The 17,692-nt window shown below is 37.8% G+C and overlaps 1 protein-coding gene across 4 annotated transcripts in view; it reads left to right on the top strand.

Moving 5' to 3' along the window:
* atf7ip (activating transcription factor 7 interacting protein) overlaps nt 1-17,692 on the top strand; it is a 39,339-nt gene that overhangs the window by 13,918 nt on the left and 7,729 nt on the right. For 2 of the 4 annotated variants that reach the window (XM_057843314.1, XM_057843313.1), the window contains exons 3-8: nt 8,961-9,437; nt 9,515-9,884; nt 12,766-12,944; nt 15,532-15,669; nt 16,729-16,800; nt 16,899-17,011. In XM_057843314.1, the coding sequence (XP_057699297.1) occupies nt 8,967-9,437; nt 9,515-9,884; nt 12,766-12,944; nt 15,532-15,669; nt 16,729-16,800; nt 16,899-17,011 (1,343 nt within the window). In that variant the 5' untranslated portion in view covers nt 8,961-8,966. Of the gene's footprint in view, nt 1-6,730; nt 7,045-8,960; nt 9,438-9,514; nt 9,885-12,765; nt 12,945-15,531; nt 15,670-16,728; nt 16,801-16,898; nt 17,012-17,692 lie in introns of those variants that run through there. The other 2 variants (XM_057843311.1, XM_057843312.1) reach the window with 2 other exon arrangements.

Here is a 17,692-nt window from a genome sequence, read left to right as displayed (position 1 = left end):
TCTATATGCTCCGGTGTTACTAATAAAACTCGGGAGTAGGTGACAGCGGAAGTTTGGCATCATTATTTTGGCCGCTACAATACTGGGCATGTGGCATTTTGCGCTTATGGTGTTGTTCTTATTATAATGTTTGGGCCTAACACCCTCAAAATAGATTCTTGTGATTCAGAGATTTTCTAAATCCTTTAGAGGAAGCATGTTTACATAACTGGCACAAGAATCTCGTGTAGCAATCCGATTTCAATGCCCAGAAAATCGTGTAGCAAAAGGTGATGTCATTATGTTAACTTAAAAGGAATAAAAATGGACAAATCTTATCCATGTTGCATAGCTTCGTTAGATATAATTAAAAAGCTGGGTGCTATTAAAGCACAAAAAGAGGAGTGTCTTGATGTTACACGTTCCATTGATAACATCAAAGGATTAGAGATAGATCTGTTTGTCATTGTTCTTTAAATAGCTAGCGTATAATATACTAGTCCTTCTAAAAAAAATTACCATATTGTGATAAAGTTCATTATTTTCTGTACTGTAGTGATAAACATTAAACTTTCATATATTTTAGATTCATTACACACAACTGAAATAGTTCAAGCCTTTTATCGTTTTAATATTGATAATTTTGGCAAAAAAGTAAAGAAAAACAAAAAATGTGTTGTGGCGTGGCATGGAGGCAATCAGCCTGTGGCACTGCTGAGGTGTTATAGAGGCCCAGGATGCTTCGATAGCGGCCTTAAACTCATCCACAGTTTTGGGTCTGGTGTCTCTCAACTTCCTCTTCACAATATCCCACAGATTCTCTATGGGGTTCAGGTCAGGAGACTTGGCAGGTCAGTTGAGCACAGTAATGCCATGGTGTGTAAACCATTTACCAGTGGTTTGGGCACTGTGAACAGGTGCCAGGTCGTGCTGAAAAATGTGCTCCAAAATCTCCTGATAGCTAGCTGCATTGACCCTGTCCTTGATAAAACACAGTAGACCAACACCAGCAGCTGACATGGCACCCCAGACCATCACTGACTGTAGGTACTTGACACTGGACTTCAGGCATTTTGGCATTTCCCTCTCCCCAGTCTTCCTCCAAACTCTGGTACCTTGGTTTCCGAATGACATGCAAAATCTGCTATCATCTGAAAAAAGTTCTTTGGACCACTGAGCAACAGTCCAATGCTGCTTCTCTGTAGCCCGGGTCAGGCGCTTCTGTCGCTGTTTCAGGTTCAAAAGTGGCTTGACCTGGGGAATGCGGCACCTGTAGCCCATTTCCAGCACACGCCTGTGCACGGTGGCTCTGGATGTTTCTACTCCAGACTCAGTCCACTGTTTCTGCAGGTCCCCCGAGGTCTGGAATCGGCCCTTCTCCACAATCTCTCTCAAGGTGTGGTCACCTCTTCTGGTTGTGTAGCGTTGCCTGCCACACTTTTTCCTTCCCACAGACTTCCCACTTAGGTGCCTTGATACAGCACTCCGGGAACAGCCTATTCGCTCAGAAATTTCTTTCTGTGTCTTAGCCTCTTGCTCGAGGGTGTCAGTGATAGCCTTCTGGACAGCAGTCAGGTCGGCAGTTCTTGCCCATGATTGCGGTTTTGAGTAATGAACCAGGCTGGGAGTTTGCAAAAGCCTCAGGAATCTTTCACAGGGGTTTTGAGTTAATTCATTGATTCAGATGATTAGGTTCGTACCTTCTTTAGAGTACCTTTTCATGATATGCTAATTTTTTGAGATAGGAATTTTTGGGTTTTCTTGACTTTTTTTTGCCAAAATCATCAATATTAAAACAATAAAAGGCTTGAACTACTTCAGTTGTGTGTAATGAATCCAAAATATATGAAAGTTTAATGTTTATCACTACAGTACAGAAAATAATGAACTTTATCACAATATGGTAATTTTTTTTAGAAGGACTAGTATATTATACGCTAGCTATTTAAAGAACAATCAGTCAATTATCATTACATTATCAGTACATTACAGAAAATAATGAACTTTATCACAATATGCTAATTTTTTTAAAGGACCATTACAGCTGTGGATGCTGTAACGTTCATTGGAATCACTAGATTTGGTGTGATTTGGAAATACACAATGTTCTTTAATGCGCTTGGAAGAATCCACTATCCTTAGGATTGTTTCCAAAATTGTTATAAATTGGCAATCTACTGATTGAGAGAAGCTTTGTGTTTGTTTATAAGTAGTGTTTGTGCTTTAAGTTATAAACATCTATATTTCAATAATTAATAATTCAATTTAAAGAATACTTGAATAGATTCTTAGGTTTTGTACATTCTTGTGAAACCTACTGAGTACTCAATCAAAAATGCAAAATAAAGTAAATAAATTATTATAAAGGCAGTTTTAACTTTCTTTTCAGGGATTGAACAGCCTAGTGGACACTTGATTATTTTGCTTTCAATGATTTATCACATTCAATGTATAAAAAATATTGTTAGGTATTCTTCCCCTGCTGTAAAACGATTAAAGGCATTCAATATAGTTTTTGTTTTCAACTACTATCGACATCTTAGATTGATAATTGTTGTAGATCAGTAAAAAACAGAAGCTTTATTTGTCAAGCAAACATGGAATTTCAGTTCATAAGCATGAATACTTTAAAAAAAAAAAAAAAAAAAGGAAATATTTTTAAAGAAAACGCAAATGGAGCCCATGCTAAGAAAAATCTGCAGTGCGAGGTCTAGCAGTTTTTCTGCAGTAACTACATGCAGTAGGAGCCATTTTGTAACGTCATGTAGACTGCAATCGAATAAAGGGGAAGCAGGGAGTGGGGGAGGGGAAGTGTCGTGTTGCTCGCATGAGTATCACCGGGTATACTGTCCTAAAGATCGTGAAATGTTTGCAGTTTCTTGTCCTCATATTGTAACGGATACCATGCTCTCTTTTCATGACCTTTGAACATAAAAGCTGATGGATTCTGCTCCACAACATGATTTGTTTTGATACAAATAATAGTAATTGGGATCTGGGCCACATTTATAGTTCAATAGGCGCACACTAGCAACGATCTAAAGAAAGAAACCTCTCCCAGGTGAGCTCAGGGGAATAGAAACAGCGTTGTGAACTAAAATACATGAATACGGACTTGCTTAGGATGAACGTGTCCTTGCTTTTGGACTGTTTGTTGAAACCCCTTTTCTGCTGCAATGGTTTGGTCCGGGCTTGGCTGTAAAAACTTCCAACTGGAGCAGGCAGACTGTTAGTGTGGGGGAGGGGTGTTGCCTCTCTGTGTCTGCCTCTCGACCCAACTGATTGGTGCTAGCCATAGTCCAACCGTAAAATTTTCAAAAATGGCTATTTTAAAGCAGCTCATCATGTAAAACATTCAAGAACAACAACACCCCATACGTATTTACTGAAACTTCTTTTCATTTTAACTCATGAGGGAGCTTTGTTTCACAAAGAGCACTTTTTTTTCTGAACTTTTTTGCTTTAGGGATCAAAGTGCATTCTTTATTTATTTTATTTGCACACAAAGGAGGTTAGATGGTAGCATAACGCTAAAGAATACTCAACATGCGCTCAGTGAAAACTGACGCTTCTACCATCCCCCACCTTTTTTTCCCCCTTTTTCCTTCTACTCAGACTGAAAAAAACAAGAGCAAATTGTGTGTACTCCTTTTTGGCAGGCTAGGAGGCGGAGCTTTTGGTTTGCAAATTTACACAGTATTTGTGCTGGGTTTTTTTGTTGTTGTGGTATTTTTTCGTGGGGGGTTCAACTAATTTTTCAGTTTGATTGTCAATCTGGGGCACATTGTCTTAATCTTTGAATGTGAAAATTAGCATCTCAGTTCATCTCAGTCTGAGTAACATCGCATTTCATATTAAGACTTCTGAGCTTAAGATTTTGTGTGATCAGATGGAAAGACTTAAATCGTGACATACATTTGTTTTCCATATTCAGTATTTATCAGCTGTTGCCTCTACTGTAATTTTAAATTTATCAGATAAACTTTCCAAAATTTATGATGACTCAATGAAGAAAGATTATTTCATCAAAATATCAAAATTTGCTTCTGGTCAATAGTTAGTATCCTTTTTGGGGATTCAGTACCTATCTATTTGTGAACTGTGCAACAAAACAAGTGTTGTAAAGCAAGACGTGTATCAGGACCAGCGCATAAGCAGCCCTGGTGGCCATTTTAAGTTTCAGTGAATCCAGATGAGCAAAGTGAAGTTGGGGGGAGGGGAACCATATGCACCGAGCGCAGTATTATTGGAATGCAGACTCTGAGCTCTCACTGACTTACCTTTGATTTCACTACACATGTAAATATAGTTGAAACAGTATTTTAATAGAAAAAGAATTGATGTTTGTACGCTTCACTCATATGTAAATATTTAAGTGATCACGTAACGTAATCTCTTTGCAACACCATAAACAATGGAAATACAATTAATTTTTTTTTTTTTTTTTTTTTTTAACAAGCATGTGTTCTATTTTTCCATACAGTTCCGTACATGAGATTGCAGTTTTCTGCTGATAGGCTTTTCTTATCCTTGTTGTTTTTTCCTTTCTGAGTGGTAGGCGGAGTCTGTTTAAAGAGCCGCTCATGTCTCAGCAGAGCATGCTGCTCGCAGGAGAACTGGTGGCCATTTTGTGTTTCTGCACTATCACAGGGTGGGGGATGGGCAACGAACAACATGCGTCTTGTTCATTTTTTTACTTCACGGATTTTCAAGATTGGCTGGGGTTACAAAATAAAGTTAAATTTGTGAATATCACACTTGATCTTAGATATCTTAAAAATACAACTATTGTTTTCTAAAAAAGATCGAGTCAAGGATTAAAACTATGTTTGAACCACAGAACCAAATGGAAAATAAGCAACTATGTAGTCTATTTTAAGTCAATTTTCAACATTGGTCCCAGTCTACTCCCCACAGCTCCTCGTTTTCAAGGAACACCCGTCATCTTGCATGGTTCAGCCCATTCAACAACTGCTCTGTCTGCTCTGGTAGAGAGGGACTGTGCTCTGGTTTTCTACACAGCAAGAATACCATTCTGAAATACGTTTTCATGTAGTGATTTTGTGTAGATTTGACAACATGCCCATTTATTATTGCAATACTGGTTGTCTTTTTTGTTCTGTCTCAATTTAATCATGTTTTTTGATGAAGTGCTTCTTCGACTTTATTCATTACATTCGTCGTAAAGAAGAATTAGAAACCCGTAAAATGTTATTTTCCCTGTAACACTACTTCTTAACATCAGTGGGATTGCTTACTTTTGTGAATATTTTACTTTAGTCTTATTAAACGAGCAACCCTTTCACCACCCCCGTTTCAGTGGTTCGGTCCATATGAGAAAAGGAAAAGGGGCGTAAGAGGGGGAGGGGGCCGTAATTGTGTGTTGGCGGGGGAGCAGTGTTGCTGCCGCAAATGGATTGAATGTCATTTAGTTGTCTGTGTTGTGCCTTTGTGTATAATTTTAAAACCTATCAGAAAAAAAACTTGATTATTGAGGTAGGGTGAGGAACAGGTTCATATTCCTAAGTTTAAAGATTGTTTTAAACATTCTTAATTTAAAGATTGTTTTTAACATTCTTAACTTTTGGTATGGTCTGAAATAGGCTCCTCCCTTTATATATTTTTTTCCTTTAGTCAGTCTTATTTTACCACTTAAAGCAACAAAGGCGCTTCATATTTTTTCATCAGTATTTACAATATAACAACTTAATTCACATAGAAACCTGAATGTTATCTTAAATAATCTCTGATTTTGATTTAGTTTTTCCCTTAACAAAGGAATTTTCTATTTCTCCCCCTGCCCTCTTTCCAAATGGTTTCATCCGTACTGGCTGTAGTTTTCCACATGGTGTACTAGTCCGTGTTAGAGTTGGGGGAGGGGTGTTGCTTGGCAACTGCTTGTGCAATTTACTCCTGTTCAGTCTGTCTTCGCTGCTAGCTACAGTATTTTTTGCCCACCGCTACACCGTACCGTAGCATATGTTAAAGATCAGATTTTGACATACCAGTAAGTATTTAGAAATGATTGACACTTTATATAGTTTGACCCTCTATTCAGTCAAAAATAATTGTGGTTTTGCATTTTTAAAAAATGTATCAGATTTTAAATATTCAAAGCCTAAAATTCTTTTAGAATTTCACATATTATTCAGTAACTTAGGTCACACATCGTATTCCAAAATGCACCCCGGACTTGCAACAAAATGGACTAGTCCTCGAAGAGCTCCTCCTCCCTCTGCCTGTTTTCCTACAAGCCTGCATAGCCTGTCCCTTCCCCCCCACAGTCATCAGGCGTCAATTACATACCTGATAAAGATGGTCCGTTCTGTGTTTTTAAAGCACATTTTACACTAATTTCCAATTTAAATCTGTTCATATATTTACATACAACGTTTGATTTTAGCTGTAGGTTTTTACTTTCAAGGTTATTTGTTTGGTGTTCTAACCAAATAAGGTCCTTTTGTAGTAGAGATTTGTTAAAACTATAATTTATGGCTTTGATATAGAATTTTTAATGTTAGAAAAAACATGACCATTACCATGTGACCAACTACATGTGACACGTTCTTATAAGTAGTGTAGTTTTTTTTTCATGCACTGTTGGTAAGCGCTGATTGGTTACAGCACAGTAAAAGTACATAGAAAGTTTGGCAGTTTCATTAGTCCTATTGCATTCACTAAAAACGAGTAGACTATTTGCCTATTGTCTTCTTTTTCCATGAGTTGAAAGAATTGCTCCACTTGAATAAGTAAGAATGCATACATGTAAAATATAAAAAAAAGCAATGTAGGACACACCCTATCACATGACCCACCCCTACTTGTAACAAAATGGACTTACCCGAAAGAGCTCCTCCTTCCTTAAAATGTCAGTTACTGGCCTGCTGGTCTTTCCCTTCCCCCACAGTTACAAAGCAACAAAAGCTTCATTCCTAAACATCCTACTCAAGGTTAAATTCTTTTACTTTTAAGCATTCAGGTGTCCATCATATATATATTATTGTTAATATATATTAGTCCTTACACTGTTTTCTATGTGTAATTTGTCAAGGTCATGCTTTGATGGTAAGCTAGTCCAACAATTTGCATTTGACATGGTGTGGCTTTTAGTGTAGCATTTTAGCTAATCAAATTGTTTGTGGAAACATATATGCGCTTTGCTTTTTGGGTGAGTCCAAAATGTAGTCAGATGGTGACATTTACCTGCGTATCAACAGTTTCTGCTAATTATCGCAGGAAGTGATTTTGATTTGTGCCAGCAGTTTTGTATACTAGGTTTTGAATTCATTTTGATACAGTTATTAAGGTTTTGAGTTTAGGTAAACATGGGTGGTTGTTAATTTTTTAACACTAAATAACACTGTTATCTGGCTTACAATTGCTGTGTGGCCATCTTGTCTTTGAATTATGTTAATCTCAAACGATAACCATAACAGAATTAAATGGATTTTTTGGAAATATCTGAAGATTTTGTAGCGTCCTACCTTTCTCATGTAGTGTCCCATTGACTTGCTATAAAATATGCCTGCAGGTTATGTTTAATTAATGTAAGCAAGTATGTTTTCTTAAGCCCCCTAAAATGTTACCGAACAGTAATGCTGCAACATGATGCCTCCGACAGAGAGCCTCTTTTCAGCTAGCTAGTAAGAGTTGTGCCTGGCAGCAAACAGCAGAGCCATCGGCCATTTTGAGTTACTGCACTGAATCCTGGCGCAGAAAATGAAGCCGCTGGGTGGGGGAGGGGGATATTGAGCGCTACGCAGTGTGCGCTGATGTTGGAATGTTGCGGTAATCATGCTTCTTGTTTACACCGCTTCTTGTTCATCATTAATAGATGAGTGGAGATTGCTGGAATTTACCTTGATATTTCAGATAAACCTCTTCAGAAAGAGGACTTTCTCACATTATGATATATTGTTGTGCGTCTGCACAAACATCTCACCTGACGAAGTTAGTCATTAAAATTCGGTGGGAATTTTTGTTTTGTTTTGTTTTTTCACACTAAAATACAAACGCCTTTTCAGGCAGAACAGAATTGCTGTGAGGGTAATTTACACAAATAGATAATAGATGGACACATATCATGTGGTTCAAAATCAGATTGCGATTGTGACTTTTTTATTTTTTTAATCTATCTAGTTAGAACTTGGTTAGTATTGTGAGTTTAAATTTTTCCCGGAAAACCTTTACTTCACTTTAAATCTCAGGTGAAGCTTGATGTGTGCAAGTTCAAGGCCCATGTAATTTAGTACTGTTAAAAATTAAGAAGGTTCTCTAAAGATGAAATGAGCACAACACTCTAAACTACGGGAAATCTTCCATGTTTTGCATAACCTCCGTACTGCTGCCGAGACTGGCCTCAATTCATATGTTCTGATTGGCTGAGTATTAAGCCAATAGGAATGTGGGGGGGAAGGGCGAAAGGTTAGGTTGCTGCTGCTTGTTGTTAGCTTCAGTGTCATTTGTGTTTATTAGATGGCAGGCCAAAGATAACGAATAGATTGAACCAAAATTTTGAATTGAAGCAGGAATGAATTAAGGGAACAGGTCAAATCTTCCTGACCAACCATAAAAAAACCTGTTTCTGTCTCACCGATCTAAACCTCAACTGTGACCATGTCCCACGGAAAATATATAATTATTTTGTGTTAGGAAATAACGCTTTGCTGAATAATATTTAACTGAATTGTTGAAGAAAAATAAAAGGAAACAAAATGCAAAACAAGACATTCAACGTTTGGTACACAGATCCGGAAAGGACTTTCTGGAAGTGGAAAACTGTAGTGTTCATAGGGCTCTAGAGGGCCCTCCAGTGTTTTTTCTTAAACACTACAACTACTATATTTCTCTTCCTAGAGCTTTGTGGTCACCAAAGACTACGCATGTTGAAAACTCAAGCAGTGACCCTCCCATAAGCCAGTTGGGCTTTTAAACCCTTAAAGGCTTATCGTGCCCTCTAATATTTCTTTGTCACTCCACAGGCAGCAATGGAAGTTGTTGCGACAGAGGAGAAGAAGAAGATATTCCGTGCCAAGAAAACCATGAAGATCAGTGATCGGCAGCAACTGGAAACACTACACAGCACTCTATTGACAGCTTCGTCGAGTGCGTCTGAACCATCTCCGCCGCCGCCTCTAATGAATGGCTCGCACAGAGAGGATGGACAAAAGGACGCAGAGCAAAACATCCACCAGGACTCAAACTCCCCCATTGCTGCATCGCCTGCTTCTATCACCTCCCCGAGCTCTCCTGCTCCGTTCCTGTCGCTCAATTTGTCCCCCTCGCCTGTACCGTCACAAAGTCCAAAAGAAAAGGATGAATCCCCTTCAGACCCTTCATCACCATTCCATTCTATAAACTTTGAACAGAAAAGGGAGGAGGAAAAGACTAGCTTTCCGTCATCCTCACCGAAGGACATCTCTGAACCAGCAGCAAAGGAATCCAAAGAAAAACCTGAGGTAATGAACCGAGTCAATGTTGAGCTGCTTAAAGTGTTTGAAATTAAAAAGGGGTGACTTCATATGTCTTCTTTCAGGAGGACCAAACCGCAGCAAAGGACAAAGGTAACAATTCGGACAAGGAGTCTGCTACAGAATCCGCTCCTTTGCGTCCTCTATCTGATGGCACTGTACCAATGGAAACAGACACTACAAAGGCCAAGGACGTCACCCCAACAAAGTCTTCTACTTCCAATTCCTCGAGTCCTTCGCCCTCTTCCTCAGTTGATATGAAACAGGGAAAGGCCCTTGCAGAAGGGTTGAGCAAAGAGGAGACTAAAAAAAGCTTGCTAAAACAAGACAAGGTGCATGTTACCATTGTTCAAGTGGAGGCTAAAAAGGAAAAAATGGACACTGAGCAGCCTTCAAAGCCATCGCGCCCTTCATCCACTCCACCTTCAAATACAGGTACGATGTACTGGCAGTCACTAGTTTATGTTTGGAACAAATTAGTACAGAAATCTGTACAGTGGCACCTGAAATATGACAGATGACTTCTGAGTTTATTGATGAATGAAATAACACTCCTTAAACTTGGGGGGAAAAAAAACGTGCCTCACAATTAATGGCAGTTTTGCAGATGTTGAGCTGAAGAAAAAGGACGCTTCATGCTGTTTATGCCACAACTAGTTGAAGTTTACTATCACACTAAACAAATACAATAACACTTTGTTGATCTAAAACAGCGTAGCTCTGCCCTTGATAACTTCTACTTTGCTTAATGGCAACAGCACATGGTGCAAAATGCTATTCACATGCTAATGGTTTGATGGTTTTGGTTTTAGAAGCAACAGCTGTTTAACTCAAACGGTGGGGAAACACATTTTGACATATAATAGAAAAATATTCTCAGATATAGATTATCCTTAGTTTACAGAAAATAACTAATATAGAGGTAATAATGTTTTCAACATTTCGTTTGTGTGTGAAACTTTTTAGACTGCAAATTAGACTGCCTCTTGTTGGTCAAGGCAGCACACCTGAAAGAGCAGTACACTGAATTATTTTGCTGCATTAAATCTTTACAGCATTAAACAGCACAAACAATTTAATGTTATTTTTTTTCTTTTTAACAATTTCTTACATTATTACTCTGTTTTTATAAAGTTAATGGAATTTTCAATAATTTTAATGGGATAAGTTGGGTTGAGCTACAAGTGTATGAAAATGAAATAACACTAGATATGAGTTTTTCCCTTTATGCTAGTTTAGGTTATGTTTATTTGAATACTGTTTAGAAGCTAAACATTTTTTTTGTTCTAATGAAATCAATTAACTTATGCGGAGACAGTGAATTTACACTTGAGAAAAAGTAAATGTCATTGTGAAAGAAAAATACATTTTACAACCAAGTAAACAAAATAATTAATTGGAGGGGTTCCCCCTTGCTGCGGCAAGTCTCTCCCCTATAAGATACGTGCTGCATACCTACGTCAGTTTGTGTCTGTCGCCAACGAAACATCTTTGAAGCCATACTTTTTTAAATATCAACGGCAGCCTGCTTCTGATTGAGAGCCACTTTTTTCTCTTCCCACGTAGCACGTGACTTGTATTGTAACGTCCGGCAATTAAGCAGCAGACACACACACACACAAGCGAACATTAAAAAAGTGCTCAGTAATACGGTGGTAAGGAAAATTTGTGACAGCAGGAAAACGAATAAAGTCTGTGAGGAAAAAAGTGTACACTCACCCATGTGTGAAATGGGAAGAATGAAGGCAGGTATGTAGATATGATAGTAACAAAGGTGTCAAGTGTGTCTTATCTAGCGCAATTGTTAAGAAGAGAGAATGGGAATCTAACAAATTATTCAATTGATTATTCCAGGAGAATTACTTTCTCTTTGTCAGCTTGGAAAAGGGTTCTGCTTCCCAGAATAAAAAAATAAGCCCAGACCTGCTCAGATGTATACATTTTTTCACTCTTGTATCACAATTGTTGTGATTTGCCATTCAAAACTAAGTAACAGAGCTTGTCATGCCTATGACAAAATCTTCTGTACTTGTGTCCGAAGGCAAGGGAAAACTGTGACCACAAAACAAGCATTCTGATGAATAACTGGCAGGGGATCATTCTTGTTTATTCCATAAATCTCTGATTCACAGCAGCCTAATTTGCCATGATTGCTCAGTTGTCAGTGGCCAAATTTAAATTCTTTATTTGCATCCTCACTTCTCAGTATTAGATGTTTGTTACTTCCTTAAGAGAATTGGGAAGTCAAAAGAAGGGGAGCAAAGAGCTTTGTGAAGTGAAATGTTCACTCTTCAATGTCCTCATTTAATTGAGATATCAGGTCGTCAAAAATTAGTCGTCTTCATGCTGATTAATTATTATCACAACACATGTCCACCTTATGCTTTGTGTCAACAGGAGTTAAACTAAAATGTGACCAACAAACCTCATCCTCAAAAATGTATATAATTCCTTGTTAATTTGTTTTTACAATCTCTATATGCTGCTCGCAAATTTTGGTGAATTCAAAAACAGTACAGACCCCGCAAAGAAACAACTATTTTTCCAGATATGGCCACTGCATTTGACAAAATTATATCCTAATTTTAAGTGTAGTAAAGTTTTTTTCCCCCTAGTACTAAATACTCATCAAAATAGATCACAGCCAGGAAAGAAGGATGACGTCAAAAGATTATTTATCTATGTAATTTTTGAAGAGCCAAACGACTGGCAAAGATTCAGTGATTCCTCGAATATAGCTCCTAGTTGATTATACTGAAAGCCAGTACTGTTGATAATATAACTGTAAATCAAATGTTTATGACAGCCTTAGAGGCTATTTATTCCTGTGTTATTGTTGTGTTGCATCGGATTAATTCATATTGGTGTACAAGCATCCAGCGCAGTAATGATGCTATATTTTTTTTATGAATGCTGTCAAACAGAATGTTGTCCAGTGCCGTTAACTTTTTCTTTTTTACAAGAAATGGCTTAGTCTTAACCAGTTTGTTTTATGCTGTCATGTTTATTTACATTATGCCAAACGCATCACAGTATTAAACAAATACTCGAGATATGAAGAGTAAAAATCTCAATGTTTGAATGAACAAAATATATGTTTGTGTATGTTAGTTTTGTTTGCAATTATGGAAAACAATCTATTTTACTGGAAAAGATTATCCAGATTGTATCATAAAATATATGGCAGTCACACTTAAAAATAGATGTTTTTGTCTTGAAGTTTTAACTAAGGTTGTCTGAGTATTCATTGATGTTTAGTGCAATAAATGTCACAAGTTAATAGCATAACTTCATCATGTCTTTGTTCTGTAAACAGTGTCAGAGGAAACGAATTGTACTTCTGGAATCAAGCGCACTTTGTCAGAAGGCTTTGACAGAGAGGGGCAGATTGTAAAACAGGAGGGGAAAAGAATGAAGATGGACCAAGGGGAGTTGGAGGCTGAACTGGAACTCAAAATCACTGCAAAAGCCAGCAGTCATCACAAACTTGAGAAGGTAAGTGTACAATTGCCCTTTGCAATCACATTTGTAAAAATTATTTTTACATGAGGAATCCAATATTTATATAATCTTACAACCCCAATTGATATGATGTCGGGGCATTGTGTTAAACAACAGAATAAGATTTGCAAATCATGTTCAACCTTTATTTAATTGAATACAGTAAAAAGGCAATGTATTTAATGTTCAAACTGATGAACTTTATTGTTTTTAGCAAGTCATCATGGATTTAGAATTTTATGGCTGTAACACATTCCACAGTTTGAACCCATCCCACAGGTGAACAGGTGGATGCCACGATTCGGTATTAAAAGAAGCTTCCACTAATTGTTCAGTCTTTGACAAACAAAGATGTGGTCAGGTTCACCTCTTGATGAACAAATGTTTGAGAATTAATTGAACAGTTTTAGGACAATGTTTCTCAACACACAATTGTATGGAATTAAAGAATTTCATTATCTTTGGTTGATAAAAGTATATCAAAGTTGATAAAAGGATATAAAAGTTTCAGAAAATATGGAGACATCACTGCATGTAAGCGGCAAGACCGGAAAACCATACTGGATGACCGTGATCTTCGTGCCCTTAAATAACACTGCACCGCAATCACGAATGCTACTGTAAATGCACAGAATGGGCTCAGCAATACTTCCAGAAACCACTGTCGGTGAACAAAATACAGTGTGCCATATGCTGTTGCTTGATGACACACTACAATGCAAAGAAAAAAACATTTCTAAACATGAGCCAGAAGCACAAGCGTTTTCTCTCGGTCAGGGGTCATTTAAAATATGTGGCAGAGTGGAAAACTGTTCTTTAATCAATTTGAAGCTCTTTATGAAAAACTGGGAAGCCATCTCATCCCTACTAAAGAGGACAAAAACTACCCAAGTTGTTAACAGTGCTCAGTTCAAAAGCAAGTGCCTCTGATAGTATTAGGTTGCATGTGTGTGTGGTATGGGCAGCTTGCACATCTGGAAAGGAACAGTCAATCAGAAAGGTATATTCAGGTCATATAGAAACATGCTGCCATACAAGCAACATCTTATTCATTGACACCCTTGCTTATTTCAGCAAGACAATGCCAATCCGCATTCTCCAAATGTTACAACAATGTGGCTTCGTAGTAAGAGTGTGGGTACTAGACCTGCAGTCCAGTCCATTCAAAATGTGTGGTGCATAATGAAGCGTAAAATACCAAGACCCCTGACTGATAAACAGTTGAAGCTTCGAAACAAGCAAAAACGGGAAGGCATTCAACCTAAACAAGGCTTACAAAATAGGCGTCTTCAGTTCCCAAACGTTTATTGAATGTTGTTAAAAGAAAAGGTGATTTGCTAGTGGTAAACATGACCCTCTCCTAGCAATTTTGGAATGTGTTGTACCCATAAAATCCTAAATTTAAAAAAAGGGTTATCAGTTTGAACATTAAACATCTTGTCTTTGCAGTGTATTCGATGATAGGTTGAAAATGATTTGCAAATGATTATTTAATGGTTATTTACTTTAAATAAAACAAAAAATAATTGTCAGTTTGAACATTAAATATCTTTGTAGTGTATTCAATTATAGGTTGAACATGATTTGCAAATCATTCTACAGTGGTATACGACCTTGTTTGTAAGTCGAAATGGTCATATGTCGAGCAGTATTTTCCCTTAAGAATACATTATAATTCCATTAATTCATTCCACAAAACCCGAAAACCTCCACCAAATCCTTAACAAACACTGCTGGTACCAATGGCAATTACACATTGCAAAACAAATGAATTATAAATAAAAATCAGAATAGTAATAATAATTCCTGTAATAATGTAACAAATCGGGTTCTAATGTGGCGGACGTGTTTTGCGTGCTGTACCTGAACGCACCGGGTAGCTGACGTCACAGAGATGGAAAGGTGCGTTAGAGATTTTACTTTCTCTTTTAATGTTTTATTGTTGACGTCAACTGCAGTGGACACTTGGCGTGTTGTGTTCCTCAAGTTCTGAAATAAATGATCAAAACCTGACAAAGCTGGCGATTTCTTTGGCGATGTTACCACAATAATATTCACCTTAACTTATAAAGACTGGCAAATGGAGGTGGGAGGAGGACCTTCGAGATCGTAGACATTCTACGGCCGTATTGTCGAGCCAAGACACGGATGCGCACACCACGCACATATTTTTCTATCATTTCCATCTTCATTTCAATGGTAAGCGTCACCTTTTTCCTTTTTCACCACCTGCACTAACTTTCTGTATCCTGTGTTGATTTCTCGCACAAGAAAATCTGTGCGTCTGTCTTGCGGGAAAACAAAGAAACTGCGGCGCTTCCATAAATCGTTGTATTTCGAGCATGAAACAAATGGCGAGTCAAATTTTACGTCGGATGTCGAAAAGATCGTGTGTCGAAGTGATCGTATGTCAGAGGTACTACTGTATTGGGTTTATATTCATTTTTAACTCATCGTCCCAAAATCATTTGAATTGGGGTTGTAGATAATTATTTTATAGCTCCCACATATTGAAAATAAATGCTTTATAAATATATCACTTTTCATAAATAAACAATGTATCTGTTATCCACTTTCATAGATTGTGCAGCAGTTAGTGGTTGAAAGGTTGAAGGACCTTGAGATGACAATTTTTGAAAAAGACTTCCGGGAGCTGAAGGGCAGAGTTGACCAGATTGATTGTGCTACAAAACACCAATCGGCCATTAATGCTCTCCAAGTAAGTTCAAGAAAACATATTGATGTAATCCAGTGTTCTCTGCTTGTCACCATGGGACCTGTATTTTGTTATTGTTGCACATGGGCAGTCTTTGAAAGAGTCTTAGATTTTCATGTTCAAAGAGCAAGCTAGAACACATTAAAACAATGTTTCCTGGTTTAAAAAAATTCTGTAACATTATTAAAAATTCCTCAGCACTAATTTTTCATTACCAGTTTGCTCCATTTTTGGGGAGGGGGGTGTGGAACGAAACAATGTATACAACTGCAACAGTGGCTAGGTTTAAATGCAAGTCCAAGTCAAATTTATTCATAGCCCTAAATCATAAAAAAAAAAAAAAGATCCCAAATGGCTCTACAAATACCCATGAGCAAACAATAAACTTAAAGATATTCAGGAAACACTGAACAGTAAATCACAATGATAAAGCTTTAAAAATGATAATAAGCAATTCATACAATCATAGTGAAATTCTCTTGCTTGGCACTAGAAAGAAAAGTGACAGATCTACAAAGAGATGGGTGAAAAGTTACGAGAACCGGAAATGACGCAATTCGTGTCATGACAATATCACAAAGAGTGAAATGATTGTTTTACACATGCTGCCATCTAACAGAAGAGGTTTTTAGGGCATAGTGGCATAGTTGGGCAAAGACTATTATTCTTTGGAGAGGGGGGAATATTCCTGTGTAGACCAATTAATGAAATTACAATATTTCCCATTGCACATTAATTACACTAGGAATAGATCTTTGATTCTATCCGATGATTTCAGGAGTCACTGTTTAAATGATGCTAGACACTGTTTGCATCATGCTAATTTTCTTTATTACTGCACTGATAATCACATTCAAGTGACATAAAGTAAAACTACTGTGATGTTCCAAATAGCATATTGTGAGCCATGACGTTTGCTAGTCAGAGGCTGAATTGCACTGTACTTGGTATTGAGTGTATTGGTGTGTTTCATGTGGGAACCCATTATGCCTCTGTACGATACCGAAATACCTGAATATAAATACATGATTTTATTTTGTGTGTAAAATTCTCACTTTTCAGGCAAAGATAAGCCGACTATCAAAAAAGTTTGGGGAAGCAAATCAAGCAACAGAAAACAAAAGGAAACAGGAGGTGAGAAACTGCTTTAAATTACCTGCAATGTTGGCATCTGTTTAACAAGTGATGAGGTGTGGAAGTACTGACAGGATATGTTGTTTCGATTTCTTTAGGCACTTGCTGCTTCAAATGCTATGGCTGCTGCAGCTGCTGCTGTGGCTTCTTCTCCTACCACTGTTGCGGCTGCCAAGACATCATCTGTTCCAAACACCCCTCAAGTTCAACGGTAAAGTGTCCATTCAGAGATTAAATGCTTATTCCAGTTCAATATTTTTTGTTTGTGTGTTTTATGATTCAGGTCATCGGCTTAACAATGATGTTTTGAAAGACCTTTTCATGTCAACTTGGAAGCTTTTGCTTGTTTGAACATAATTTTGCCCTTGTATGAACGTGACAATACCGGACTGAGCTGTTCAAAGTGTGAATAGTTGACATTGTCCCGGCTTGCTATCTGCCATTTACTGAATAGAACACAGATGAGCAGAGTAAGAAACCTTAGGTTCTCCAAATGAATATCATTCCTTGTCCCACGGCGTCGGTTTATCAGGATCATCTTAAACATAAAACTCGATTTCTTGAGACTGGTTTGGACACACATGTCCAGGTCTGTTTTGCACAACTGCTTGGGTCCTGGTCCTGAGTCTTGTGACGTTCTACAATATCACAGGCCGTGCAGAGTGTAGTTACAACTGCACCTCTCCTTCCAACAGCGTGCTCCATCGGCAGGCAGTAGAGCCACAGCCCAAGGCACCCAGACAGCAAGTGGCGCTCAATGATGGAAAGAGTCCTGCTCAATATGGCAAGAAGGAAATGCGAAAAGAAACAAATGAGGGGAGAAAGAAAGAAAGGCCTCGGAATACTACCCTGGCAAATGATCTGGCCGAATACAATGAAGGAAAATGCAAAG

The sequence above is a fragment of the Corythoichthys intestinalis genome, chromosome 8 (assembly GCF_030265065.1).
Source record: "Corythoichthys intestinalis isolate RoL2023-P3 chromosome 8, ASM3026506v1, whole genome shotgun sequence".
NCBI classification, from domain to species: domain Eukaryota; kingdom Metazoa; phylum Chordata; class Actinopteri; order Syngnathiformes; family Syngnathidae; genus Corythoichthys; species Corythoichthys intestinalis.
This window is presented reverse-complemented; position numbering and strand designations above follow the sequence as displayed.